The sequence below is a fragment of the Bufo bufo genome, chromosome 4 (assembly GCF_905171765.1).
Source record: "Bufo bufo chromosome 4, aBufBuf1.1, whole genome shotgun sequence".
NCBI lineage: Eukaryota > Metazoa > Chordata > Amphibia > Anura > Bufonidae > Bufo > Bufo bufo.
The window spans coordinates 169,573,113-169,600,937 of NC_053392.1; the positions used below are offsets into that span (position 1 = coordinate 169,573,113).

The following is a 27,825-nucleotide window of genomic DNA, read 5'->3' on the forward strand; positions in this document are numbered from 1 at the left end:
CCAGTTTGCAGGCAGCATGCTATAGAGCAGGAGGGGATGAGCAGATTGATATATCGTTTTGTGGGTAAAGATTCACAAAAAATTGTAATTTGTACATTTGACTCTCTGCTCTTTCTGTTGTACATGAGGCCAAATTATCGGTGACAGAAAGCTATCTCTGCACACACTTATACAGGGAAGCTGCCAATCACTGACAAGACCACTTATTTGGCAACTGAGCAGAGATTTGAATGTATAAATCAGTCTTTTCCCAAAAAACTATAAAACAATCTGAACAGTTTTCTTATTCTACAGCATGAACAAATGGTTAAAAATGTTTAATAAACGCAAACAGTAAAAAAAAATTCTTTTCCCCAAAATGCGTACAATGTGACCAAAAAAAAAAAACAATGACCCCAAAGCTGTCTATTTCAAATGTAATTGCTTCACCACGGTTTCTCTTTAACCCTATTAAACCACTACTGTAGGCGGTGTCAGCTTTTTCCTTTTTGCTTTCCAAGCATGTGTCCTTCCAACATAGCCCAGGGCAGGCAGCCATCTTGCACTACTGCCTCTGTCTTCTTGGATGGAGTCACCCTGCTTTTGTCTCTTCTAGATATCTACATGGAATGTTAAGATATATAAAATGGGGCTCCCCTATTTCATTGAGAACCGAACCAATGAGCTCAATTCGAATTTGAATGTATTTTCGTTTGGTGTGCGGATTACCATAGGGAGGCCTCCTTTTTGTATATGTTATTGCACATTACTTGGTGTATGGGGGAAGCATGATATTCCATATTATGCATACTTCAGAATGGAGGACAGGGGTGTCATATCATACACATTACCCGCTGACATCTCTAAAATGGGGTGCTCAGGTGTGGTAATACGTATTGGGTGGGGAGAGAACACATTATATGGAATCTTCTTTGATAATTGCTTCTCAGTCTATGACTCATGTTCTCTTTCTGTTTTTTATCAGGTAACCAGCCACAACAAACGGTGAATTTATATGGAGAGCCTTCTAGTTTCTAAACTTGGAGACATTCGATATATGCTTTTTGTGTTCTCTTTACAATGTGTTTTTGAAACTCCATGTTATAAACCTTTTTCTGATTCTGCTGACTGTGTGGGTTCCTCACAAGAGGAAGTTTTTGGTATTTGCTCATGTTTTACTTGGAGACCTAAAAAACAGTAGCCTGTGTTTTCTATTATTCATTTTCTGCTATTAAAATAAGAGCGTTGTGAATGTGAATGTACGATGTTTGAATAAGACCAAACTACTGGGCTTCTATATGACAATGCTGTACTTAGTGGTAGACTGTACTGTACCTTCCTATGAAATCCCATGGATGTTTCCATACATATAGAGATGTAGACACACTGTTCATATTTCCTGCATTCTGCTGTTCAGATTCATTGGTGTAGTATGGTGTGTATACCTACAATGCAGTGCTGAAGCCAATACTTAACACCAGTAAATGTGCGCTTACTGGAAAGGGTAATGCAATATATTGCTTTACTGCTTAAATTGTCTTTGTCTCAGGGACCATTTCAGACTTTTTTTTAGCTTTGTACATATATTTATTGCAACACATAATAACACATTTATTTAGTTGGGAGTACTGTTTAAAAGGTTGTACAAGATTAGTAGCAGTCAGCAAGTTTCTAATATACTTATAGTAGCTAATGTTTCCTTAACTGCCTGGAACGACTAAGTGCTTTCCCATGCCTCGCTGACTACAGGCTTCTGAGAGTGGTTTGCAGCTGAATCATGGAACCCACAATAGAGATTGCTATATATCGGCAAAGTCCATACCCATAGCGGGTAGGTAGCCATAAGAATTTTGAACTTGTGCAGCTAAACATAGAGGTTATTGAAACATTTACTATAATATAAATACAAGGAAACTGCCCCATTTTAATATAAGGAGGGGGGGCTACTACTTAAAGGCCATGTGTCCTTTTTGCGACCATTTTTTATTGATCCAATAAATCTAAAATAATAGCAGCACTGTAAATGGTCTTGATTGAAAAAAAATGTTAGACCCTAACATTGTTTTCTACCGCCTTCCATCTACGTTTGCTTCATGTTAACCTTCAAATATCCACATATGCTTTAAAGGGAACCTGTCACCAGTTTTATGGTGTCCTAACTAAGGGCAGCATAAATAAGTGACTGATTCTCTTAGCACAATGCAGGGTCACTTTCTTTAATTGACCCAGTCAATCTGCCAACATGTTGTATTGAAAAGCTCCAGCTGATAATGATGAGTCATGAATATTCATGAGCTCCTGACTCTCCCCGCCTACCTGCTGCTGAATGACAGTTATTTTCCATATGAATCAGCAGCAGGTGGGCAGGGGAGTGGCTATAGCTCTGAATTAAATAAACGCTGGACTCAATGACATCACGCTGGACTCCAATCAGCTCATTAGCATGCGGCATCTGGCATCTTTGTGTGTATATTATGAGGTAACCATCAGTCACACCAGTAAGTGAATACATCTAAGGTACTTTTTAGTAGTTAATGATTGTATATAATTAGTTAGATTATAATCAAATATCCACATGACAGGTTCCCTTTAAGTATCAAGCTTACATTGACAGTACAGCCAGTAGTTTTATCCTTGTAATGTCTATGTATTCCTTGCTGTGGTCCCCCGTACTCTCCTATGGGGAAAACAAGAGCAGGAACGGCAGTATATATTTTTTTTCCGGCCAATTTTTTTTAAGGAGTAGCAGAACACCCAGTACAATTCAGAACACAACCACTGTGTGGCGGACATAGACATCTTATGTCATAATATTGTAGAATCAGCTACCGGTATTTTAAGCTGGTAATATCACACATCTCAGGATATGTTGGGCCAAAAAGAAAGGTAATGAAGTACACACCTGTAGCAAGCTTGTTAGGCTGAGTTGAATGAACAAGCTTTTCAGAAACGAAAACGGTCACTTTCTGATGTCCTAAAACCTTAACCATGCCAAGATAAATGCCTTTTCATGAGCCTAATCATCACATGGAGGGAAGAAATCTGAGCCAGCTTAATAAACTAGATGATAATCTGCTACAACAGCTTCATTTTAACATGTTGGCCATTGTAAGTCAGCATCAATCAACACATCTTCATCTCTAAGGATTCACGATAAATGCTCTGAATTATTGCAAAATTCTTCACTTGCTGCTGTAAAGTCTCCATTGTAGTGTTAACTGGAAAATACAATGTTAGTATACATGGCTGTTCTTGCTAATACATTTACAGGCTGTCACTCTGTTGGTTAAGACATTTCACATTTATTTGTGAAGAGGTTGTGTCCTTATGTTCATTATCAGCAGGCGACATACTGTATGCACAATGTAATATCCTATTCATATCCTATTGATATGCCATAAATGCCCTGAAGGAACAACCCATATAAGTCTCAGTTCTGTGAATTGTGACTCAATTATCTTAGAATTCTGACTTTTTGTACCAGAGTTGTTACTATTTTTCACATGGCCTCAGTGTTTTTCTATACAATTACAATGTGCAAACTGGATCCACCACATTTATGCATTATCAAGTACATTCATACATACAGTACAAGGTACATTTCCTTCTTGTCCTTCTCTTCTGCTGCTATATGGCAATGCCACCTACAGTAAGTGTACACAGTTAAAGTTGTAGCATTCCCTTTTATGCTCATAATGAAAACGTAGTAAGTCTTGACAAGGTTGTGAAATACTGCAGTGCTTAGGGTACTTTCACACTTGCGGCAGAGGAATCCGGCAGGCAGCTCCGTCGCTGGAACTGCCTGCCGGATCCGGCAATCCGGACGCAAACTGATGGCATTTGTCAGACGGATCCGGATGCAGATCCATCTGACAAATGCATTGCAATACCGGATCTGTCTCTCCGGTGTCATCCGGAAAAACGGATCCAGTATTATTTTTATTTTTTCATTTTTAAAGGTCTGCACATGGAAATTAATGCCGGCATTCAGGCAAGTGTCCAGTATTTTTGTCCGGAGATAAAACTGCAGCATGCTGCGGTATTTTCTCTGTCCAAAAAACTTTAAAGGGACTGAACTAAAGACATCCTGAACGGATGGCTCTCCATTCAGAATGCATTAGGATAAAACTGATCAGTTTTTTTCCCGGTATTGAGCTCCTGTGACGGAACTCAATACCGGAAAACAAAAACGCTAGTGTGAATGTCCCCTTAGATTTGTAGATAGCCATAAAGCAAACATGACTATCATTGGTACGCAATGTAACTCCTTTTACAGTACCTTCAATCCTATGCCCAGATAGTAGTACAATGCTGGTCCTCACAGAGACATTAGTGACTCGGATGAACTTTCAAATATCCACCTTTTTTCCAACTGAAGGTAGATTGGGCCTCAAAGGTAACAGATTGACCCACAAACAGGGTGGCTTTCAAGGCTGTATAAGAGGTTAGCTTCTCTTTTAGTACTGCAATACCTGCACCTCCGTTTTTAGTGCAGTAGAAATGTGAAGAGATGTTGCAGAGCTCAAATAGACATGCTAAAATGAAGGTGAATTACAGTCTAAAACCCCTTGAAGATGGTAACCATGAACTTAAGTTTGGCCTCGTCCCTTGTCATAGATTTTTTTTAACTATGACATATTACTGGCTGTGAAAACTGCTGCTATTACGTTTTAATATGCGTTTTTTTCCCCAAGAACACAAAAACCACATGTGTTTAACATCAGGAGATATATATCCATAATGTCATAGGAAAAATTTGGCCCAGATTGCTAGGAATGTTAGACACATTTCCGCTCCTTACTAGTGATGAGCAGCTTAGGCAATATTCGTTTTCGCGATATTTCACACATTTTTGCCTTAATATTCGCCATAAATTCGCCAATTCAAGAATTCATGATCTCCAGTCATTATTTTCTTGATTGCGAAAATCGGCAATGTAATATGCGTGTATTGCGCATGCACTACAGACGTGGCTCACTTTGCTACATTTTTCAAGCTGCTAGAAGTTTCCTGAGACTGGAGAAAATGCACAGTACAGTAATTCCTATCACACTACCTAACACCCTGCACTGGAACCTATCAGCTACACTATATCACTATCTAACCTACACTGACTATCTCCCACTAATTATCTGTATTATATATATGAGCTAACTATCTAATGTAATTGAATAAGGATCCAGGTAAAAGCACAGAGCACAGTAATGACACTGCTCTCTCTCTCAGAACTCCATAAAACTGCATACAAGGCCTGCTGGGGAGGTTCTTATATAGCAAGGGGTAGGCAACTTTCCTATTGGTTGCTAGGGATGTTGCTAAGCTGTGACAAAGATATTGCAGCCTTCTCATTGGCCCACAAGCAAGAAGCAGGGAGGGTACTGATAAAAAAAAATCTAGAATATTTGCGATTACGAAGCTATAGCACTATATTCTACATCTTCGCGAATTCTCGAAGTGCCGATATTCGCGATACAAATTTGCGATTAGAATATTCGCGATCAACACTAATGCCACTTCATGGCTACCATACAAATATACCACCAAATTGCGCCAAAAAATACCATGCTTATTTCGTAAATTTGGCACATTTTTACTAATCCTCTCAGCCTAGAAGTTAAACATAACTAAAATACATAATACATTTTTGCATGCCATATATTCAACTTTTTTGTGCAATTTGCTATATAATTTTTGTCTTCTGTCTGTCTTCTTCATTGTGTGAAGTGACCTATGTGAACAGTACCCTATCTCCTCATTTCACTGGGTACATATAACATATGTGTTATCTTAACAATGTCTAAATATTGTATAGGATATAAACGGTGGTCCTTCAAGTTAGCAGATTATTTGGTCCAGAACAACCATTGAAAGTTGAAAATATGGTATCTTGAGACCATAACTCTATGGGAAACCAATCACTGCTTGAGAGGACCTAAAGTTTCACCAAAAAAAAAAGAACGTTTAAAGAATTATAAGAAGATAATGGATACAGTAAAGCTAATCCTTACATATAAAAGTCAGTAATAGCTGCTGAGAGTTATGCATCACTTTATATGAAGAAGACAGGGTCGTGTACAGCTGTCATATGGTCTCCAAAGCAGCAGCTCATCCCGGCAGCAGAGAGGTGCGATTAGGCAGCCATGTACTTCAATAATACAGTATGTGTTTTACCAGTGAAATGTTGATTGGTTGGATCTTGCAGACAATCACATGTGCCCCAGATCGGCAGAGTCTGTGGCACTGTATGTTGAATGTGGTCTCAAATTATAATTGCCCAAAAAGGGTATTTTACTGTATGTTTGCAATATTGTAACCTGGGCCATTGTAACTTGATGGACTACCGTATTCCATACAATACCTCAAAGATAATTAAAGCTTGCTTTGTAAATTAGATATTGTGAGATTTTGCCCATAATAGTTTATAGATTGGGACGTTAAAGGGAAGTTGTCAACACGATCTTAGACTATTGTCTGCAGGTAATACATGAGTAGTACTGCGCATAAGAAGTCCAGGTCGCTATTTTTTATTTATTCATCCCCTGTCAGCGTTTAAAGCTGCACTGAAATACATTGCCAGGACTGCCGTCCATGTACACAGAAATCCACTCTATTATGTTAGCAATGCACAGTAGTCTGGACTGTGCATTTTAGAACAACTTTGAGTGCTGAGAGCAAGGAAATGAGGGGTAGTAGGAAAATAAAATGGCAATATGGACTCTTCGTTTCGCAATACTACTCACATATTACTGCAGTTAATAGTCCAAGATCATGTGACAGTTATCCTTTAAATATAATTAGTTGTTACGGGCCGCTCCTCCGCTGTTCCTTAAGATTGCTACTTAACAGTATGTTGCAGTATTCACTAATGATTAACACTATACAATGGATTTCACATAAGGTATACGGTACATCTTCCAGCTCAAACTGTATCTATAATGTTTTTCTTCCTATAAATGTTTGAGCTTAGCAGACTGCATTATTCTGACAAATTGATAGATAGAAATGCTGTGCTAGAGAAGTCTTGTCCTTTTAGACAATTGGCTAATAACCCTTGTACTGCCATGTTGCTGCCATTGTAGCAGTATGTAAATAAAGCAGTAAATTATTTGCAAACTGTCTCATGTGACTTTGTCTTATTTACCAAACAAAACAAAAACCTATTGCGTCATACAAAATAGCATATCGGAAAAATAATAAAAAACAAAAAACAATAGTTTTTATTTTATTGCTGTGATCTTAAAAAAAAATGACAGCACATCTAATCTTGATAGGTAAAGAAATGTAACAGAAAAATAACTGTCCATCATATAATTCGGAATAAAAATATATATTTTTTATATATATAATGCAATTTCAGTTCACAGTTTAATTACTGTAGGAGCTTGCAGAAAGGTGCTTTTGAAGAAGAGATTTCTTAATTACATAATTGCTGATTTCAACATATGGTACGATTGGAAAACTGATCAGAGGTCTTTTAACCGTTTTAGGTAAAGTATACTGTATCATTTATTTCTCAGCCACTTTGTTTAGATGACTTTTAAATATGTAGTGCTGCTATCCGTACCCAGTGGGTTCTTAGCAATGCACCTGTACATCCCAGAGTCTGAAGTTCTTGGATTTTGCACAACTAATGTTCCTTGTGGCTGAAGAAGCCCACTTCCCATGTGTCTTCCTTTGCTACCTGTTGTTAATATTGATAAGTCTGGTAACTCCCAAGATATCTCTGGTTTTGGTATTCCAATGGCCATGCAGTTGAGATGTACTGGGGATCCTACTCTTGTGTGAATGTTATGTGGAGGTTTATTTGTAATCCTTGGAGGATAGGCTACAATCATGACAGGGACACTAATAGCCACCTCTCCAGCATTATTTTTAGCTTTGCACAAATAGTTTCCACGATCATGTATGGTTGTTTCTTGAATGACCAATGTACCGTTCTCCAGTAATGAGTATTTCCCATTGACTTGAGGTCTGTCTATAATATATCCACTTGGAAGGGTCCATATAATACTGGGTCTTGGTATTCCATCAGAAAGACAATGTAAAGATAAAGACTCACCAATTATGCTCTTTATTGTCCCCCTTGGATGTGTCAGAATATTAGGTTTCTGACCTACTTCCAAAATAATTAGTTTTTCAATGTAACCCACTTTATTCCTGGCTGCACACCGATATTTTCCCACATCATCTTTGGTTGGACTGTAAAGTATGAAGGTTCCATTAGTTCCTACATGATATTTTGAAGACTTCTGCCCATTTAGAAATCTGGTACCATTTGGTAAAAGCCATGTAATTTCTGGAAGGGGATTCCCAGCAGCAAAGCAATTAAGAATTGTCATTTTGCCTGGTTTAGCAATGATCTTCTCATTGAATGGATTTTTAAACATAGGTCTTCGAAGGACATCATGAACTTCCAGCTGAACTACCAGTAAACTTTCACCTCCATCATTACGAGCAACACAGGTAAATTCAGCTGTATCAGAGGGTCTGACGTTGCGAATTTCCAAAGTTCCATTCTTATGTACTGTAATCCTGCTTCCATGGTATGGTGCAGTTAGATATATGTTGTCAGGCATGATCCACATTATTTGAAGAGGAGGTGTCCCTTCTGCACTACAGTGGATCAACTTTCTAGAGTGTTTTAAGGCAGAATCTTTAATTATAGTCTTATTTGTGTATAATCCATTAATAACAGGTGGAGTTGAAAGAACATCTAACTTGAGAAGTCTTGTATCATCTCCTGCTGGATTGCGTGCCACACACATGTATTCCCCAGCATCTAATAACTTGATTTGGTTGATGGACAAAGATCCATTTTCATGCAATGTATATCTGTCATGGGAAGTTGCAATCACATCACTAGATGGAAGCAACCAGAATATCTTTGGTTTTGGTTCTCCAATGGCTTGGCAATCAAGAACTGTACTAGACCCCGCTCTTGCTTCAAACTTTGTGTTTGGATTGACTTGAATACGTGGGGCAGCTGCTACAACACTAATATGTATTTTCATCTCATCTCTTCCCAATGTATTTTCAGCATAGCATGTATAGTCTCCTTCTTCAGACATCCCAACTTTGTTGAGGTACAATGTACCATTGTCAAAAAGGACATATCTTCGTTTTCTCCTACCACTGTCATCAGCTTGAAGAACGTTGTTTATCAATGTACCATCTGGTAAACTCCATGATATTTCTGGTACTGGAGATCCTAAGGCCTTGCAATCAACTTTAAAATCTTTGCCAAATGGAACTTGTTTTGTGAGGTATTGCTTTTGAACTATTTTTGCTGGTTTCATGCTTATGCTGACTTTCATCAGGATTACATCATCTCCCAATTTATTTCTTGCTACACACAAGTAGTCTCCAGCGTCTTTTTCATTTACAGAAAGAACAGCCAATGAACCATTTGGATAAACTTGTATTCGGCTTCCCATTCTGAAAAAAGAAGACAATTTTATAACATTGATACTAGTTTTGCTTTAATAAATTTGAACATAAAATATGTTGCATGTAACAGAGCTAGATTTATCATTTGATTTGTTATTTTGTGCACAGTAAAAACTCACTATGTAGAACTAGCAGTCAAGTGGAGCACTGTTCTCAATGCATCAATGAGTTGTACCAATCTACAAATTCAGCTCTGCTCAATCTTTGTTACAAAATTAATTATGCAACTGTATGGGACCAATAAAAACAAACTATATACAGTACATGATCAGAAAATGATGCCACAAATGCTTGTCTTATTATATTCCTATTTATAAGCTTGACTCATTTCATGCCGCAAGCAGCAGCAAATAGCCAGGAGTCAAAACCTTTTGCATCAGTTTTCTTTTGTAAAGGAAGTGATAAAATCCCACCTCCCCCAGATGTGTAGCTTAGTCATATCCTGGACACTAGAGTGCCCAGAGTGAAGAACCAGAGTCATGAGAGGAGAAGTTATGAACTTGTCCTAGTGCAGGGTATCGACCATCCAGATAGTGGAGCAACTAGCACAAGCACAGTTTAAAGGGTTCCAGAAGAATTCAAGCGACACAGGCAAGTCTCATCCTTGAGACATGTACAAAAAAGAGCAGCTCAACGTGAGCAAGCACAATATTGTTCTGAATCTGCCATCAGCTCTATCAAAATTGATTTCTGAGTTACAGAGACTTTATGCATTATATTATCCTGATGTCTGCTGTGGTCCATGCACAGTAAAGACTGTTCTTAATGTACTTATATAACAGTTACATCTAGCCTGTTACAGCTAGAAATCACACCCATAAATCACCCCATTTTAGAAACTACACCCCTCAAGGTATTAAAAACTGATTTTACAAACTTTATTAACCCTTTAGGTGTTCCACAAGAATTAAAGGAAAATGTAGATGAAGTTTCAGAATTTCACTTTTTTGGACAGATTTTCCATTTTAATCCATTTTTCCAGTAACAAAGCAAAGGTTAACAGCCAAACAAAACTCAATAGTTATTGCCCTGATTCTATAGTAACACCCCATATGTGGTCGTAAACTGCTGTACGGACAGACGGCAGGGCGCAGAAGGAAGGGAACGCCATATATCGTTTTTGGAAGGCAGATTTCACTGGGATAATTTTAGGTTGCCATGTGACATTTGAAGCCCCCCCTGATGCACCCCCAGAGTAGAAAACCCCAAAAAAGAACCCATTTTGGAAACTACGGGATAAGGTGGCAGTTTTTTTGGTACTATTTTAGGGTACATATGACTTTTGCTTGCTCTATATTACACTTTTTGTGAGGCAAGGTAACAAAAAACAGCTGTTTTGGCACCGTTTTTTTTTATTTACAATGTTCATCAGACAGGTTAGATCATGTGGTATTTTTATAGATCAGGTTGTTACGGATGCGACAATACCAATAATGACTACTTTTTCTGGAGGTTTGTTTCAGTTTTACATAATAAAGCATTTAAATTTTTTTTTTTTGTGTGTCTCCATATTCTGAAAGCCATACTTTTATAAATTTTTTTGGGCGACTGTGTAGGGGCTCATTTTTTTCGGTATGAGATGATGGTTTGATTTGCACTATTTTAGGGTGTATATGACTTTTTGATCGCTTGGTATTACACTTTTTGTGATGTTAAGTGACAAAAAATGGCTTTTTTGACACACTTTTTATTTTATATTTTTGACGGTGTCCACCTGGGGGTTAGGTCATATGATATTTTTATAGAACAGGTCTTTACGGACGTGGAAATACTTAATATGTATACTTTTTTTTATTTATTTAAGTTTTCCACAATAATATCATTTTTGAAACCAAAAAATCATGTTTTAGTGTCTCCATATTCTGGGAGTCATATTTATTTTTTATTTTTTGGGCGATTGTCCTAGGAAGGGGCTCATTTTTTGCGGGACAAGATGACTGTGTGATTGGTATGATTTTGGGGTGTGTATCACATTTTGATCACTTGGTATTACACTTTTTGTGATGTAAGGTGACAAAAAATGGCTTTTTTACACCATTTTTATTTTATCTTTTATACGGTGTTCACTTGAGGGGTTAGGTCATGTGGTATTTTTATAGAGCAGGTTGTTATGGACGCGGCGATACCTAATATGTAAACTTTTTTTTTTTTTCTCTTACATTTAACATAAAGCATTCTTGAAACAAAAAAAATCATGTTTTAGTGTCTCCATTGTCTGAGAGCCATAGTGTTTTTATTTTTTGGGTGATTGTCTTATGTAGAGGCTCATTTTTTGCGGGATGAGGTGACGGTTAGATTGGTACTATTCTGCTATTCTGGGGGGCATACGCCTTTTTGATCGCTTGGTTTTGCACTTTTAGTGATATAAGGTGACAAAAAAATGTTTTTTAGCACAGTTTTTATTTTTTGGACGGTGTTCACCTGAGAGGTTAGGTCATGTGATATATTTATAGAGCCGGTCGAATCGGATGCGGCAATACCTAATATGTCTACTTTTCTTATTTTCCCTCTTTTTAAAAAAATTTTTACTTTATTTTGGGAAAAGGACACTTTTTTTTTACTTGAAACTGAATTTTTTTATTATAAAAAAAACTTTTTTTCACTTTTTTTTCACTTTTTTATTTGTCCCACTGTGGGACTTCACGTTTTCAGGGTTTGATCCCTGTTTCAATTCAGTACAATACATTCTGTATTGTACTGAATTGAACTGTAAGACGTTGACAGTTGCCTAGGAGACCCTGCCCTCAGGCTGGATCTTCTGGGCATCCGTAGGTTGCAGACTGCGATGCCTGTGTAAGGCATCGGGGCTGCCATGGCAACCATCGGCCCCCTGCCACCGCAGCGCGGGGGGCCTATGGAGTCAGAGGGAGCCCCCTCCCTCTGTAAAGCCCGCACATGTCGTGGTCAGCGCTGATGCGATGATGCCAGCGGATGCAGCAGGGGTCCGGCTATCAATAACAGCCGGGCACGTCCTGCAGATCGGGCGGGTGCAGCTCCTGCACCCGCCCGATCCCATCTTATACATGCACGTGGGAATGCGGTAAGGCACCACATTCCCCCACTTACATGTACGTGAAAATGCGTGAAGGGGTTAATGTAACATTCACCTATTTCCAAATTCGAGGTACAATAAAAAAAAAACTTCCCACGCAGACTGCTGTTCATCCAAATATTTGAAGCCCTGATGACATGGAAACTTCTAATCATATATTCCCTAAACTACAAAGACCTCTTTCATACAGGAAAGAGCCACGTGTTAAGCTTATTTTCCTACATTTGAATCCAGGAGAAGGAAATGAAGAGAATTACAAGACAAGCAAATAATTTTGTCATCCAAGGAGAGATCAAGAGGGACTGGAGTAAATGTCATTCAGGAAGGCAAAGAAAGCAACAAAAAAGGAATAGGTCAGCAACATTTTTCCAGGTTAAATTTTTTTCACCCAAAAAGTTTTATGTCTACAGGCTATGGTTTACAATGCCCTTCTGAATGTGTAATAATAACTTTTGCTTCACAATCTGTTTCGTCATTTGGGCAAAGAAAGTACTTTTATATGCAGCTGAGCAGTTAAGTGCACTGCGAGTGGGAGAAGTATCTCTTTGCTGTTTGCACCCTTGCTGTATTTCCTTCTTCTGCCAACCCCTCCTTCTCCTTTTTGATTCAGAGGCCTAGTGAGATGACTATGTAGGAACCAAACTATCCAGGAACCCAGTGAAGGCCATATCAGAAACATACATACACATGTCCACTTGATTTTGTAAGGAGTTTAATTTCTCACAATACAATATTGTGACATGCTAGGAAAACCCTTGACAGGCTGTGAACCACATCACGACCACTGGGTGGCCACATGTAGAAACAGATAGCATAAACAGCTCCCAAGAAGAGGGGAGGAGAAAAAGGGTAAAAAAAAAGGTATATCAGCAATTTACCATAAATGTTTTTTCTTACCTGTGCCATTGATCTACCACAGCTTTTGATGGTAGTCTCCACATTATTCTTGGCGTTGGTTCTCCAGCTGCACTACAGTTTAGCATCAATTTTTCACCAAAGTTTATTTCAGTGGTCTTTGGAGATGCATAGATTATCTTTGGTCCAATATCATTTTGCTCCACCCTGAGAGTAACAACCCTTCTTTCTGAGCCAGTAGAGCTGGTTGCTATACACTCATAATTTCCATTGTCGGAAGACGCTGCATTCCTTAAGTAGAGTGTTCCATTGGAGAATAGAAATAACTTTTCATTTACATAATGTAATGGTTTCACCTTTGTACCATCAAACGCTACCCAGTGAACACTTGGTTGAGGTTCTCCTTTTGCAGTGCAGTGAAGTTTAACATTCTCTCCTGAATGTGCCAGCACAGTTTGTCTTTTGTCTTCCAAAATAGTAGGGGGGGCAGCAATCACTTGAACTTTTACCGTAAATGTATCTGCTCCAGCTATATTCGTAGCAAAACACTTATAAATTCCTCGATCGTAAATAGTTACTTCTGTAATAGTAAAAGTCCCATCAGATAGGACAAAAGCCTTGTAATTATTGTCAGATTTTTCAGATGCAATGGTCTCATTGGCTAGTATCCAAGTGATGGTAGGGAAAGGTCGGCCTTCTGCTTGACACTTTATGGTTACAGTACTCCCAGAGTGCACTGTAATCTCTTTTGATCTGCCCTGTATAATCCTTGGCGGATATGTAATTACAGAAAGTGTAACAAGCAACCGGTCTGAGCCATACTGGTTATTAGCAACGCAAAGATACTGCCCACGGTCCTCGACACTCACGCTTGAAATAGAGAGTGTTCCATTTGGAAAGACTTCCATCCTGTTTCCTCTTCTTGTCTTTGACACGAAAGTCCCTGGTAAGAGAAATATAAAAAGCATTCAAACATGAGTCCAGTTCTAAAATGTAAATGTAACGACATTAGATTTATTTTTGTTCTTCCTCATCCTGATGTATGTTGTACTGTACCAAGTGGCCATTTAAACGCATTTGCAGTATGACATACTGTAAATTATTATTGAAATAGGGGTGTGAAATGTGAATAAGGAAAATGGCCAAAAGGAAATGAAAGTTGGAGTTTTCAGATTCTGTTGTTAAATATAAGCTGTAAGCAAGGAAACCAGCCACTGTTTTTAACCGCAGGAGCGGTTTTAAGAACAGGAGCTTCTGCCCACAGCTACCGGAGGTAGCTAAGGGCTAGGGGCAGTGATCAGAGACCGTGACAAGCGGTCTCCTATCATACGTGGCCCCAATACGTTTAATAAAGGGCAGGAGCCCCCTCCCAACTGTAACAAAAAAAAAAAAAACTGCTCAGTAACCATCAGGGACCATTCCTATTGCTCCCTGATCATGTGATCTCCATGACAACCCATTATATTTACTAAACACAGCCAGAATATGGGCTGTGCTTCTCTCGCCCCTCAGTGCAGATATTCTGTGAGGAGAGAGAGAAATCAGACTTCTGTCCTGACTGAAATTTACTGTGCAAAAAAGAAAAATGCATTCATAAACTGTCCGTCCATAACAGGCGGGTAGTGGGCGTCCGTCATTAGGCATCCGTCATTAGACATCTATTAGGGACTGTGAGTTACTTTCATTAGGGACTGTGTGTTCATCTGTTACTGGCGGTCAGAGGCCATCTGTTACTGTCTGTCACTGGCGGTCAGAGGCCATCTGTTACTGTCTGTCACTGGCGGTCAGAGGCCATCTGTCACTGTCCGTCTGTTACTGGCGGTCAGAGGCTATCTGTTACTGTCCGTCTGTCACTGACGGTCAGAGGCCATCTGTCACTGTCCGTCTGTCACTGGGAGTCAGAGGCCAACTGTCACTGTCTATCTGTTAGTCCGTCACTGGGCATCTGTTAGGGTCCGTCCACAATTGTAGGTCAGTGGACGTACTGCTACTGACACTAGCGAACACTTACTTTTATTTTTTAGGGTGGGATATATATTTTTTTTTCTGAGCTTTTTAGTAAATAAAATGGCTCAAATATTATTCAGTGCAGAGCAGGCATATGCATTTCTATGCTCTGAAAACTCTGAATCCAACACCGCTTCAGAGGCGGAAATATTTTCCGATAGTGGGGACTCTAGCTCCGCTTCCATCCCCAGACTCCATAGCCCTATGGTGGTAGAAGTCGCCATCTCATCGCATTCACCACCCAGCGATCCTGTCCCTTTTACTACGTGGGTTCCTGCTTCATCATTTTCCCCCCAAGTACCCCATTTTTTTATGTGGACATCACCAATTTTACCCATTATGATTTTTTTAAATTTATTTGTGGATGATAAAGTTCTGCAGCAGACTAATCTGTACGCCACACAGTTTGCTGTGCAAAAGCCTACGTCTATTTATATGAGAAGGTGGACCCCCACAAGTGTCCCTGAAATTAAAAAACTTCTGGGGCTTACCCTGGACATGGGTATTGTAAAAAAAGACATCTGTCCGATCCTATTGGGCTGCAAGTACTGTTCACTCAACCCCTGTGTTTGCAGCAGTTATGTCCCGAAACCGCTATGAAGCACTAATGCGGTTTATGCATTTTTCAGATAATTCCCAAGTCCCCCCAGAACTGACCCAGCCCACGACTGCCTAAATAAATTGAGACCCCTTATTTCCCTCCTTAGGGATTTATTCTTAAAGTTATATACCCCTGATAAAAATCTGTCCGTTGATGAATCCCTTTTTTATTTTAAAGGCTGCCTTTCCTTCCATCAGTTTATTCCCTCCAAGCGTGCCAGATATAGGGTAAAATGATATAAGGTGTGCGAGAGCACAACCGGCTACACCTGCAGTCTATCTGTATATGAGGGCAGAGACTCCCAACTTAACCCCCCAGGCTGCCCCGAAAATATTGGGACATTGGGAAAAATTGTGTAGGATCTATTGGCGCCATTCCTACACAAAGGGTACCACGTGTACACTGATAATTTTTATACCAGCATACCCCATTTTAAATCCCTCCATGCTGCAAACACAGGGGCTTGTGGGACAGTCCATAAAAATAGAGTGGGATACCCACAACTGCTGGTGTCCAAGCGTTTGGAGAGAGAAACATCCTTCGCCCTTGCAAATGACCAGCTGCTTGCAGTGAAGTGGAAGTACAGGAAGGATGTCTACATGCTCACCACCATGCACTCAGACACCCCAGTGGCAGTTAGGGAGAGGGGGGCTACTGCTGGCAAACAAAAACCGGTCTGTTGAACAGATTATAATAAATATATGGGAAGTGTAGAAGTCTCGGACCAGGCACTACAACCTTACCTGGTGAAGCGAAAAAACAGGGCCTGGTATAAAAAAGTAGCAATCTACCTCATTCAGATTGCTACCTAAAATAGTTTTGTTTTATTTAAAAAGGCCCAAATAACCCTCAGCTTCCTCAAGTTCCAGGAGAAGGTGGTTGAGAGCCTACTGTTTGAGTCCCCCGCACCTGGGCAAGCCTTTGGATCTGAGGATGTTCGAAGGCTTTCAGAACGCCACTTCCCTGACCCCATCCCTGCTACTGCCAGAAAGACATGTCCTCAGAAACGATGCCGGGTGTGTAGCAAACATGGAAGGAGGAGGAACACCCGATTTTACTGCCCCTGTTGCCCATCACAACCAGGCCTCTGCAATTACTTTGGTATTAATTAATAGCAAAAAGGGTGGGTGGGAGGGATCCTTTTGGGATGGGTTGTGGAGCTATTTTTTTTTTTCAGACATTGGAACACATTTTACCTTTTCAGATTTATTTTCTTAATTTTCATTATTTCATTTTTTTATGACTGCCACACAAACCTGTTAATTCTATTCACATTACTGTATCATGATATTGGCATGATATTTTTTTATTTGGAGGATCTCTAATGATTGAGTTGTTTCTCACCAGTACCCTTAATAAAGGGCTTTAAGAATTTTTTTTTTGTGTGGACCTTTTACACCCCACAACACGTCTAGAAATCCTGACATCATTTTGAGAATAAGTGATCCATTACTGTTCCTACAGACAGTTCTGGACATTGTCCTTTTATATATTCTGTAGGTGACTGGTTGATTGTGTGCATAGCGGTTTCTACCTTGCCGGGCAGGGGCCTGTTATGGTGCACCTCGACATTTAGCACGTTAGTCTCTCATATAGGGATTGATGGGGCTAAAGAGACGTTGTACAACCAGTCACTGTCCTTGAATGCCAGCTTGTCAATGTCATTACAGCCCTATCTGTGTTCTTGTATCTTGTGAACAAACTGGAATTTGCAACATAGTTGGAGACATTTTACTCTGTTTTCTTGGACAAGTTGCCCTTCACTACAGTTCAGTTTTTTTCTGCAATAAGTAATTATATGTCAGACCAGAACGCTGCTCACAACAGCATCAGAATGACAGAAATGCGGGACAACTGCTTTCTTGGCGAGACATAGTTATATGTACAGGCAAATACCTTTTTAGAAATCTGCCTCCCTTATAAGTGCACAGCTTCACTTTTCATCTGTATGCACCACAAAGATTAGACTGTGGCATATTTCTAAGACAGTAACAGGGTTACCCATCTAAAAATATTTTTTCTCCAATTTCCTATGAAAATGTAATTAACAATTTGAATAAAACCATACATACTCATTATTTCATCCTATAATAATTTTGCACTCAGCATGCTCACTACACCACTAGATGCATGCTTTAATGGATCTAGTTTTTAAAATGGGGTAATTTCTAAGGGTTTTCTATCATTTTGCAGTTCAACGCCTCCACATATGTGCAATGGGGTCTGAGCCATTTTCAGTTTATTATCTGAAAGGCCCCAGGTGCTCCTTTTTGTTTGGGCCCTGCCGTGTGTCAAGAGATAAGATTAGGACCACAATGGGGATATTTTTGAAGACAGGAGAAATGGGGTGATACATTTTGGGGTGTACTTCTTCATTTTCATGTGCTTTGTACCAAAAAACTGTCTATAATTTTTTTTACTCATACAGCCAATGCATTCCAATACAGAAGTATTGGAATGCATTGTAAAGGATTAGACCCCCAAAAGTTGAAGTCTCAAAGTGGGACAAAAAAAAAAGTGGAAAAAAAATTAAAAAAAAAAAGTTTTCCCCCAAAAAAATTTAAAGTTTCAAGTAAAAATAAACAAAAACGTCATTTTCCCCAAATAAAGTAAAAAAAAATTGGTAACATATAGGGGAAAAAAAAAAGTATACATATTGGGTATCGCCGCGTCCGTATCGACCAACTCTATAAACATATCACATGACCTAACCCCTCAGATGAACACCATAAAAAATTAAAACTGTGCTAAATAAACCATTTTTTTGTCACCTTACATCACAAAAAGTACAACAGCAAGCGATCAAAAAGGCGTTTGCCCGCCAAAATAGTACCAATCTAACCGTCACCTCATCCCACAAAAAAATTAGCCCCTACATGAGACAATCACCCAAAAAATAAAAAAAACTATGGCTCAGAATATGGACACTAAAACATCATTTTTTTTGTTTTAAAAAAGCTGTTATTGTGTAAAACTTACATAAATAAAAGAAAAGTATACATATTTGGTATCGCCGCATTCGTATCGACTGGCTCTATAAAAATATCACATGACCTAACCCCTCAGATGAACACCGTAAAAAATAAAAACTGTGCTAAATAAACCATTTTTTGTCACCTTACATCACAAAAAGTGTAATAGCAAGCATTTAAAAAGTCACATGCACCCCAAAATAGTGCCAATAAAATCGTCGTCTTATCCCGCAAAAATAATACCTACCCAAGGTAATCGCCCAAAAACTGAAAAATTTATGGCAGTCAGACTATGGAAACACTAAAACATGATTTTTTTTGCTTAAAAAAAAGAAATCATTGTGTAAAACTTACATAAATAAAAAAAAGTATACATATTAGGTATTGCCGCATCCGTGACAACCTGGTCTATAAAAATATCACATGATCTAACCTGTCAGATGAATGTTGTAAATAACAAAAATAAAAACTGTGCCAAAACAGCTATTTCTTGTTATCTTGCCTCACAAAAAGTGTAATATAGAGCAACCAAAAATCATATGTACCCTAAACTAGTACCAACAATACTGCCACCCTATCCCGTAGTTTCTAAAACGGGGCCACTTTTTTGGAGTTTTGACTCTAGGGGTGCATCAGGGGGGCTTCAAATGGGACATGGTGTCAAAAAATCCAGTCCAGCAAAATCTGCCTTCCAAAAAACTTATGGCATTCCTTTCCTTCTGCGCCCTGCCGTGTGCCGGTACAGCTGTTTACAACCACATATGGGGTGTTTCTGTAAACTACAGAATCAGGGCCATAAATATTGAGTTTTGTTTGGCTGTTAACCCTTGCTTTGTTAACAGCCAATAACTCTTGTTGAACACCTAAAGGGTTAACAAAGTTTGTAAAATCTGTTTTGAATACCTTGAGGGGTGTAGTTTCTTAGATGGGGTCACTTTTATGGAGTTTCTACTCTAGGGTTGCATCAGGGGGGCTTCAAATGGGACATGGTGTAAAAAAAAACAGTCCAGCAAAATCTTTCCTTCTGCGCCCTGCCGTGTGCCCGTACAGTAGTTTACGACCACATATGGGGTGTTTCTGTAAACTACAGAATCAGGGCCATAAATCTTGAGTTTGGTTTGGCTGTTAACCCTTGCTTTGTAACTGGAAAAAAATTATTAAAATGGAAAATCTGCCCAAAAAGTGAAATTTTTAAATTGTATCTCTATTTTCCATTAATTCTTGTGGAACACCTAAAGAGTTAACGATGTTTGTAAAAATCAGTTTTGAATACCTTGATAGGTGTAGTTTCTTAGATGGGGTCACTTTTATGGAGTTTCTACTCTAGGGGTGCATCAGGGGGGCTTCAAATGGGACATGGTGTTAAAAAAAACAGTCCAGCAAAATCTGCCTTCCAAAAACCGTATGGCATTCCTTTCCTTCTGCGCCCTGCCGTGTGCCCGTACAGTAGTTTACGACCACATATGGGGTGTTTCTGTAAACTACAGAATCAGGGCCATAAATCTTGAGTTTGGTTTGGCTGTTAACCCTTGCTTTGTAACTGGAAAAAAAAATTATTAAAATGGAAAATCTGCCAAAAAAGTGAAATTTTGAAATTGTATCTCTATTTTCCATTAATTATTGTGGAACACCTAAAGGGTTAACAAAGTTTGTAAAATCAGTTTTGAATACCTTGAGGGGGGTAGTTTATAGAATGGGGTCATTTTTGGGTGGTTTCTATTATGTAAGACTCGCAAAGTGACTTCAGACCTGAACTGGTCCCTAAAAATTGGGTTTTGGAAAATTTCTGAAAAATTTCAAGATTTGCTTCTAAACTTCTAAGCCTTGTAACATCCCCAAAAAATAAAATATCATTCCCAAAATGATCCAACCATGAAGTAGACATATGGGGAATGTAAAGTAATAACTATTTTTGGAGGTATTACTATGTATTATAGAAGTAGAGAAATTGAAACTTGGAAATTTGCAATTGTTTACTAGTGTTGATCACGAATATTCGAATTTCGAATTTTTATTGCGAATATAGGTACTTCAAAAATTCGCGAATATTTCGAATATAGCTATATATATTCGTAATTTCGAATATTCAAATTTATTTTATCGTTTTTTTTATTTTTTTTTATCAATACACATGATCCCTCACTGCTTCTAGCTTGTGGGCCAATAAGAAGGCTGCAATATACTTGACTTTAGGAGTAGTAGTAATTGCGAATTTTGCTCTATATTCTTTTTTTTTTAATATTCGCTATATTGCTAAATATTCTTGTTTTAGAATATTACGAATATTCGAAAAAACTAAGTTATAGCAATATAGGGAATATTCGAAAAAAATCTAATATAGAGCAATTTAGCTAATATAGTGCTATAATCTTCTTTGTCTAATAGTTGTAAGTTGAAAAATTCGCAATAAAAAATTCAAATCCGAAAATTCAAATTCCAAAAATTCGCATATTACACAATCATTACCTTTCCGATTTTTCGAGTTAAAAAAAAATCTTGAATTTTCGAATTTGCGAATTTTCAACGAATATTCTACAAAATATTCGCGAAATATCGCGAATTCGAATATGACCCCTGCTGCTCTTCACTATTGTTTACAAATTTTTGGTAAATTTTTTATTTTTTTATAAATAAAAATGAAGTACAATATGTGACGAAAAAACAATCTCAGAATGGCCTGGATAAGTCAAAGCGTTTTAAAGTTATCAGCACTTAAAGTGACACTGGTCAGATTTGCAAAAAATGGCCAAGTCCGTAAGGTAAAATAGGGCCGAGTCCTTAAGGGGTTAAAAAAACTAGGGGGTCAAAAAACTCATTACACCCATAAATGAATATTTTAAGGGGTCTAGTTTTCAAAATGGGGTCAGTTTTAGGGGGGTTATATTATTCTGACACTTATAAGCCTCTACAAACTATGTACTTCAAAAAAATTTCAATTAATGTAAAATGGTAAGTCTCCTAAATTTAAAAAAAATGTAAAAGTTTTTTGTAAGTGCAGTCAAAATAAAGTAAAGATGTGGAAATATATTTCTGATACAAAATATTGAATAGTATTTATGTATGTATGGGAGATATTGCAATTGAAAATATTTTTTAAATTCTTTATAGATTTTTACGTTTTTTAATAAAGATACGCATATTGTATCGGTAAAATTTTACCACCTAAGTAAAGTACAATTTGTGACTAGAAAACAATGTTGGAATAACTTTTATGTGCAAAACCTTTACGAAGTTATTCTCTGCTAAAGTGACACATGCCATATTTCCAAAATCTGGCTTGGTCATTAAGGCCCAAACAAGCTTGGTCACTAAGGGGTTAAAGGATCAACTATAGTTTTAGATGTATGTGTCATGAATGAAAAATTAAAACTATTCACAAACTGACTGCAGCTATAAGCAGTTTCATTGTGTACGATTGTGCGTTCATTAACAATTAAACTGGATTTATCTGCAGACAGCTTGAAAACCAGCTGATGCATGTGATGGCATGGTTGCATTGCAAGTGCACTTTGGCTGAAGTGCATTCAATCTGGGTTTAAATGCCGCTATTGCCACATGCAGCTAAAGACCCACCCACGTGTAGTGACTAATGTCCACACAATTTTGAAGGTTTTACCTACAAACTCATTCAGCCATTAGCCACTGCAGGTGTGTAGGGTTCTGGTTCCATGCACCAGCCATGGCATGTAAACTCAGCCTGAATGACAAGTATTAAAAAATTTGCCTCACCTGAAGCCACTTTTGTCCACAATATCGTAGGCATTGGGTTCCCAGTTGCTTCACATGGAATGAAGGCATCGGAGTTAGCAAGGACTGTGAAACTTGCAGCTTTACCTCCCAAAATGTGAGGTTTTTTGTATATGATTTCTTCGGTTTTATGGGGTGTTTCTTTAGTTACAGTTTGTTGTGTTATTGTGGAAGAAAAGTTATATCGTACTGGTGTCCTCAATACATTTGGAACATGTACTATTGTATGTACATTTCTCTGAGATGTTTTTGTTGTCCTGACATTTTCCTTTCCAGATCCAGCTGTTGGTTGGGAAGTGCTTGGAATCATTATAGGTGCTGGGATAGTCAACCGGTTGATAACATTAGGTGCTACTGATAGTGGGGAGGGAGTACTAGTTGTAGGATTTGTCTTATGTGTTGAAAAGCCTTTAGTTTTATATGTTGTGACATAACGTTCATGTGGAGTATTCTTTTTGAATACTCGGTCAGATGTGGTTATATAATTTGTGTCTGAAGGTTCTAGGTATGTTGTAGTTAAGGCATCAATACCATTTATTAGAAGTGATGGTTGAATGGTTAACTTATCATTCGTGGTCAGATTACTCCAGAAGGATTTGGTCACCATGTTTAGAGGAATATCATTTTCTAAACTTGATAATGTCGTTGGTGCTTTTGTAATAGTAGTAGTGAAGTATTTTGGTGTTAAAGTCATTCTATGAAATGTTGTATCTTCAGAACTAGTTGTCAAGTTCATGTTTGTTGACGACTTTTGAGTGTTTCCTGAGTTACTTAAGATATTCTTCTTTCGCTGTCGTTTTCTTTTCAGAAATCGATGTCTGTTGTAGGCAGCAACAAATGATTTGGGGGTTAAAGAAGTGGACACATAGCTTGTGGTAGGGATTAGAGTAATTTCTTTGGAAGCTTTTACCACAGTTGTACTGACTGAATGCGTTTCAGTCTTTGCAACGTTAAAAGTTGTTGGCTGAACTTTAGTTGCTGCAAAATTTATACTGGATGGAACCTGTACAGTTGCTGGTACTGCAGCACTGTTTAGGAAATTTAGCCCTTGTTTATAACTAGTGATTGTTGGGTAAACCACAGTTGTTTTTTTGGAGGCATAATTTGTTTCTTTTGTAATGGTGGTTGGATAAACAGTTGTTGCTTCTCTTGTACCAGTTGTGGGATGCATTATTGTTTTTAATGCTTTCACACTAATTTGATAATCTTTACTTGATGTAGCTTCAGCGCTCATAGGGTAATTTACTGTTGTTATAATAGAGCTGCTTGGGCTTCCTCTTACTGTTATCCCTGCCTTTGTATAAGGTACATTAGTCTCTGCCTTTAAACTATGCAATGTAGACTGAGCTGCTGGGATTGAGGTTCCAAGATTAGTAGTAGTATTAGTTGGTGCTGGATGATAGTGTTTTCTTAGTTTCTTGAGTATCTCTCTTTGCATGTGCTGATTGTTTCCAAACAGTCTATGCCAGGGAATTTTTCTTCTAATTATTTTTGAGGCTACTATAGGTTTGGTGGTAGACTGGGGAGATGTGGATACCAGTACTTCTGTTCTTTCAACTACAGGCATGGTTGTTGGAATGGTTGTTGTTGCACCTTGGGTATAACTTAATCCAACCTTAAACTTTTCCAAAAGAGACATGTCACTTGCTTTCAGAATATTATCAGGTATAGTTGTCAATGGTGTAACATTGATATTAGCAGATTTTTCAGTGTTAACAGTGTTTTTGAATTGTGTAGTCACCAGAGTGGTTGTCTTTTTGCCCTTGACTGTTTCCGGTGCAATTATGGAAGACTGTTCAATCGCCAATGGAGCATTTGTGATTGAAGGTGCTGTACTATATAAAATCTGTTTATATTTACCTGTTTCAAAAGCCATAGGGTATGCTGTTGTGGTTTCAATAATGTCATTTATGTTTTCTACTTTTCCAAATTTAAATTGATGAGCTCTAACATTTGGTATACGATCTGGCCTTATAATGCGCCTTCTTCCTGGGATTCTTCTGCGACCATATCGTCTTATGGTTGGCACAAATGTTGTAACTTCTTTACCTATTTGGATCTGTTGATGAGTAATGATGGTGGAACCAGCTGGAAGCCCTGGAGTAATAATTTTCTGAGTGCTACGAAAGTAGATGGGACCGATGTCAGTTTGCGAGAAAAACAATTTTGCACTTGACTTGGTGGAGGAATCAAAACTAACAGTTTGATCTTCCAAATCATCTCTTTCTGAAGAATAATGTGAAATCCTTGTGGTGTGAATCTTTGATGTAGAAACATCTAAATTACCAGGTGTTGTCTGTAGCCCACTTGAAGGATAAACCTTTGTAATGTTTTTGGTATTCGAAACAACAGGTGCCAGAGTAGTAATGGTTGGAAAATACAATGGTGTTTTTGAATGTGAATTAACAGTGAATAGTGATTTTTTATGAGAAACTGGAGTATTTGTAATGTGGTTTGTGACTGATGGTTCTGTAACTTCCTCCGGGGCTGTAGAAATGGCAGAACTTTCTGTACTTGAAATGGTTGGTGGAACAGTTATTTGTTCATAAGGTGGTGGTGCGCTAATAGAATTTTGAATTACATGGCGGTAGCTAGATGTAGTTGTTTGATCCATAAATATATTTTGTGTAGGGGACTCGTATGTTGTTGTTGTTGGATTCATTATTATATTTGGAGGTGAGCTATGGATATAAATTGCTTCTTGTTCAGGCATAGTGACCACATTCTCAGATAGACTATCCAAATAACTAGATGTTGTGACAGTGTTGATGTCATCATACCAAGATGTTGATTGTAGTCCATTTTCCAAAAGGACAGGGTTTGAAATATCAGTTGTAGCAGTATAATGGGAATTGGTTTGTGTAGTTACCGAGGGTGTTATACTTTCTTGTGAATCAGTATAAACGTAACTGCTAGAGATTGTTGGACTTATTACACCAGACTGTGGAGTTGCAGTTAATGATTTTATAGTAGTGATAAAAGTATTACTGTCAGATTCAAGTCCACCATATTTAGTTAATGGAAAATGCTGTGAGACTAAATTGGTTGTGGCATCGGTCGGTAACATGTCTGAAACACTTGTAGTAGGTGGTGATTCTGATATTGCCAATGCTGGTGGGTTTAAAATGCTTAGTGTTGTTGGCTGTTCACTATCATAATTGTTGGTAGTAGGGTTTACTCCTGAAGTTAAAGAATGTGATATGGTTGGTTCCTGACTGCTCACTGTGATGTAATTACTCACCCCTGTAATTTTTGTGGGGTTCTCATCAGTATTCATTTTGGTTGGTGTTGTAGGTAGTTTATCTGTTCTCCATTTAAAATCATCAGAAACAGGCACTGAAGACATTGTTGGTTTTGTATCTAGCATGCCTGCACTTGAGTATTTTTCTGTTACTATTAAAAACTTTTCATTCACTGGAAGTAATTCTTCACCTGATGGTTGTTCTGCATCCCCAGATGCACTTTCTATATCATTTTCTTCCTTGACTGTTTGCATGACTTCTGTTGTTGATTTGCTATTAATTGAGTTTTGTTTTGTTTTTTGCAATATTTCTGACCAGCGTTGGGGATCAATTCTTCTTGTGTTTTGAGTAAATTGTCTCCTATGTCCTCTATGTCTATGGTTAATTCTGTTCCTTCTCTGTGCTATATTTGAGTTCTGTCGCCCATCAGATTTGTCAGGAATGTGTCTATTAGGGTATCTTTTATTCTCAGTGGCTTTCCCTCTTCCAGATTGAATGTTTTCTTTAATGTCTTCATTGCCTGACCCTTCATTATTTTCATCCTTATTTTGGTCCATATGTATTTTCCTAGTGATTGTGTTGATTCTTCTATCTTCCACTAAAACTTTGTGGGTTAGAATGTCTAAGCCATATTGATTAGCCGCTAAACATCTAAAATGACCTCTGTCTTTTTTAGTTACAGCTTGGATTTTTAGTGTGCCATTGGAGAAAATGATTTTGTTCTTTGAGGTCTCATGCAAAATCGTGTGATCTGGTAATATCCAGTTCACAAATGCATCAGGAACTCCAACTGAACTACAAGGAAGATAGAGAACATCTCCATGACTGACTAAAAGCTCAATCCCATTTACAGCTTCTTCTTCCACATCACCGCTTACCACAGTAATTCTAAATGAAAGTACATCGGCATCTAAATAATTGGTAGCAATGCAGTGGTAAACCCCATTGTCAAAACTATCAGCTGCCCTTAATATAAAGTTTCCATTTTTTGTAATTGTTATCCTTCCTTCTTCACTTATATATGGTGCTGTAATTTTACTTCCATCAGGTAGAACCCATTCAATATTTGGTACTGGTTCACCCACAACTTGGCAGTCCATCTCTACTGTTCCTCCTATTAATGCAGTATATTCTGTCTGTGTCTGGTTGCTCTTGATAATCATAGCCCAATGGTTTCTTGAAGGGTATTCAACAGAATTAGGAATTGTGACATGCATATCTGTCAAGAAGCGAATATGCAATGTGCTGAGAGTTGTAGCTATCCTATCAAGTTGTAAAGTTACCAAGTCCTGCATCAGCCAGTTTGGTTCTGCTCGAATTTCTGCATCAATGTCAGTGAAGACATCATCAACAGAACTCACTTGCTTGTATTTGTAGCTGATAAAAGGTGTCTTTGTAAGCAAGAGTTCTCGTTTAAGTTTCATTGGGGAATCACTATACATTGCTAATATTCCCCATAACTTCTGGATATAATCATAGTCAATATTGCATATCAGGAAAGAAGAAAATGTTGTTGTCATAACTGTGTATTCTTCCTTTCTGTCCAACATTATCTGAGACATTTTGGTTGGTCTTTGAACATTACATGCCAGGTTTGCTTCATTCCCCGACTTGTCTGTCATGTTTAGGATCAGAGACCCCATTGGAGCTACAAAGTCTTTGGCTGATATAACTGTGAAGCTTCCTTCTTCAAGGGTAGAGACATTTTTTAACTTCTCAATAGTAGGCTTAACACAGGTAAGATCTCGAGATGATATTTCATTTAAAGATTTTCCTTGATTTGTTTTTGGACTGGAGCAAAGAGGGCATTGAGTTCCTGAGCGATCTCTCTTGCACTTGATTAAGTCTGTGAAAACAGAAGTAAATAAGGACTGTGAAGTCATGTTGTTTAATTGCTATAATTATAACCTAATTCCATTTCCA

The 27,825-nt window shown here is 38.1% G+C and overlaps 1 protein-coding gene across 1 annotated transcript in view; it reads right to left on the minus strand.

Annotated features, from left to right (window-relative positions):
- Window positions 1–7,180: 7,180 nt before the first annotated feature.
- Window positions 7,181–27,825, minus strand: part of IGSF10 (immunoglobulin superfamily member 10) — a 92,692-nt gene continuing 72,047 nt past the window's right edge. The window contains exons 5-7 of the mRNA XM_040428102.1: window positions 22,643–27,748; window positions 13,376–14,276; window positions 7,181–9,414 (exon numbers count right to left, since the gene is read on the minus strand). Of these exons, the coding sequence (XP_040284036.1) occupies window positions 7,506–9,414; window positions 13,376–14,276; window positions 22,643–27,748 (7,916 nt within the window). The 3' untranslated portion in view covers window positions 7,181–7,505. The remainder of the gene's footprint in view (window positions 9,415–13,375; window positions 14,277–22,642; window positions 27,749–27,825) is intronic.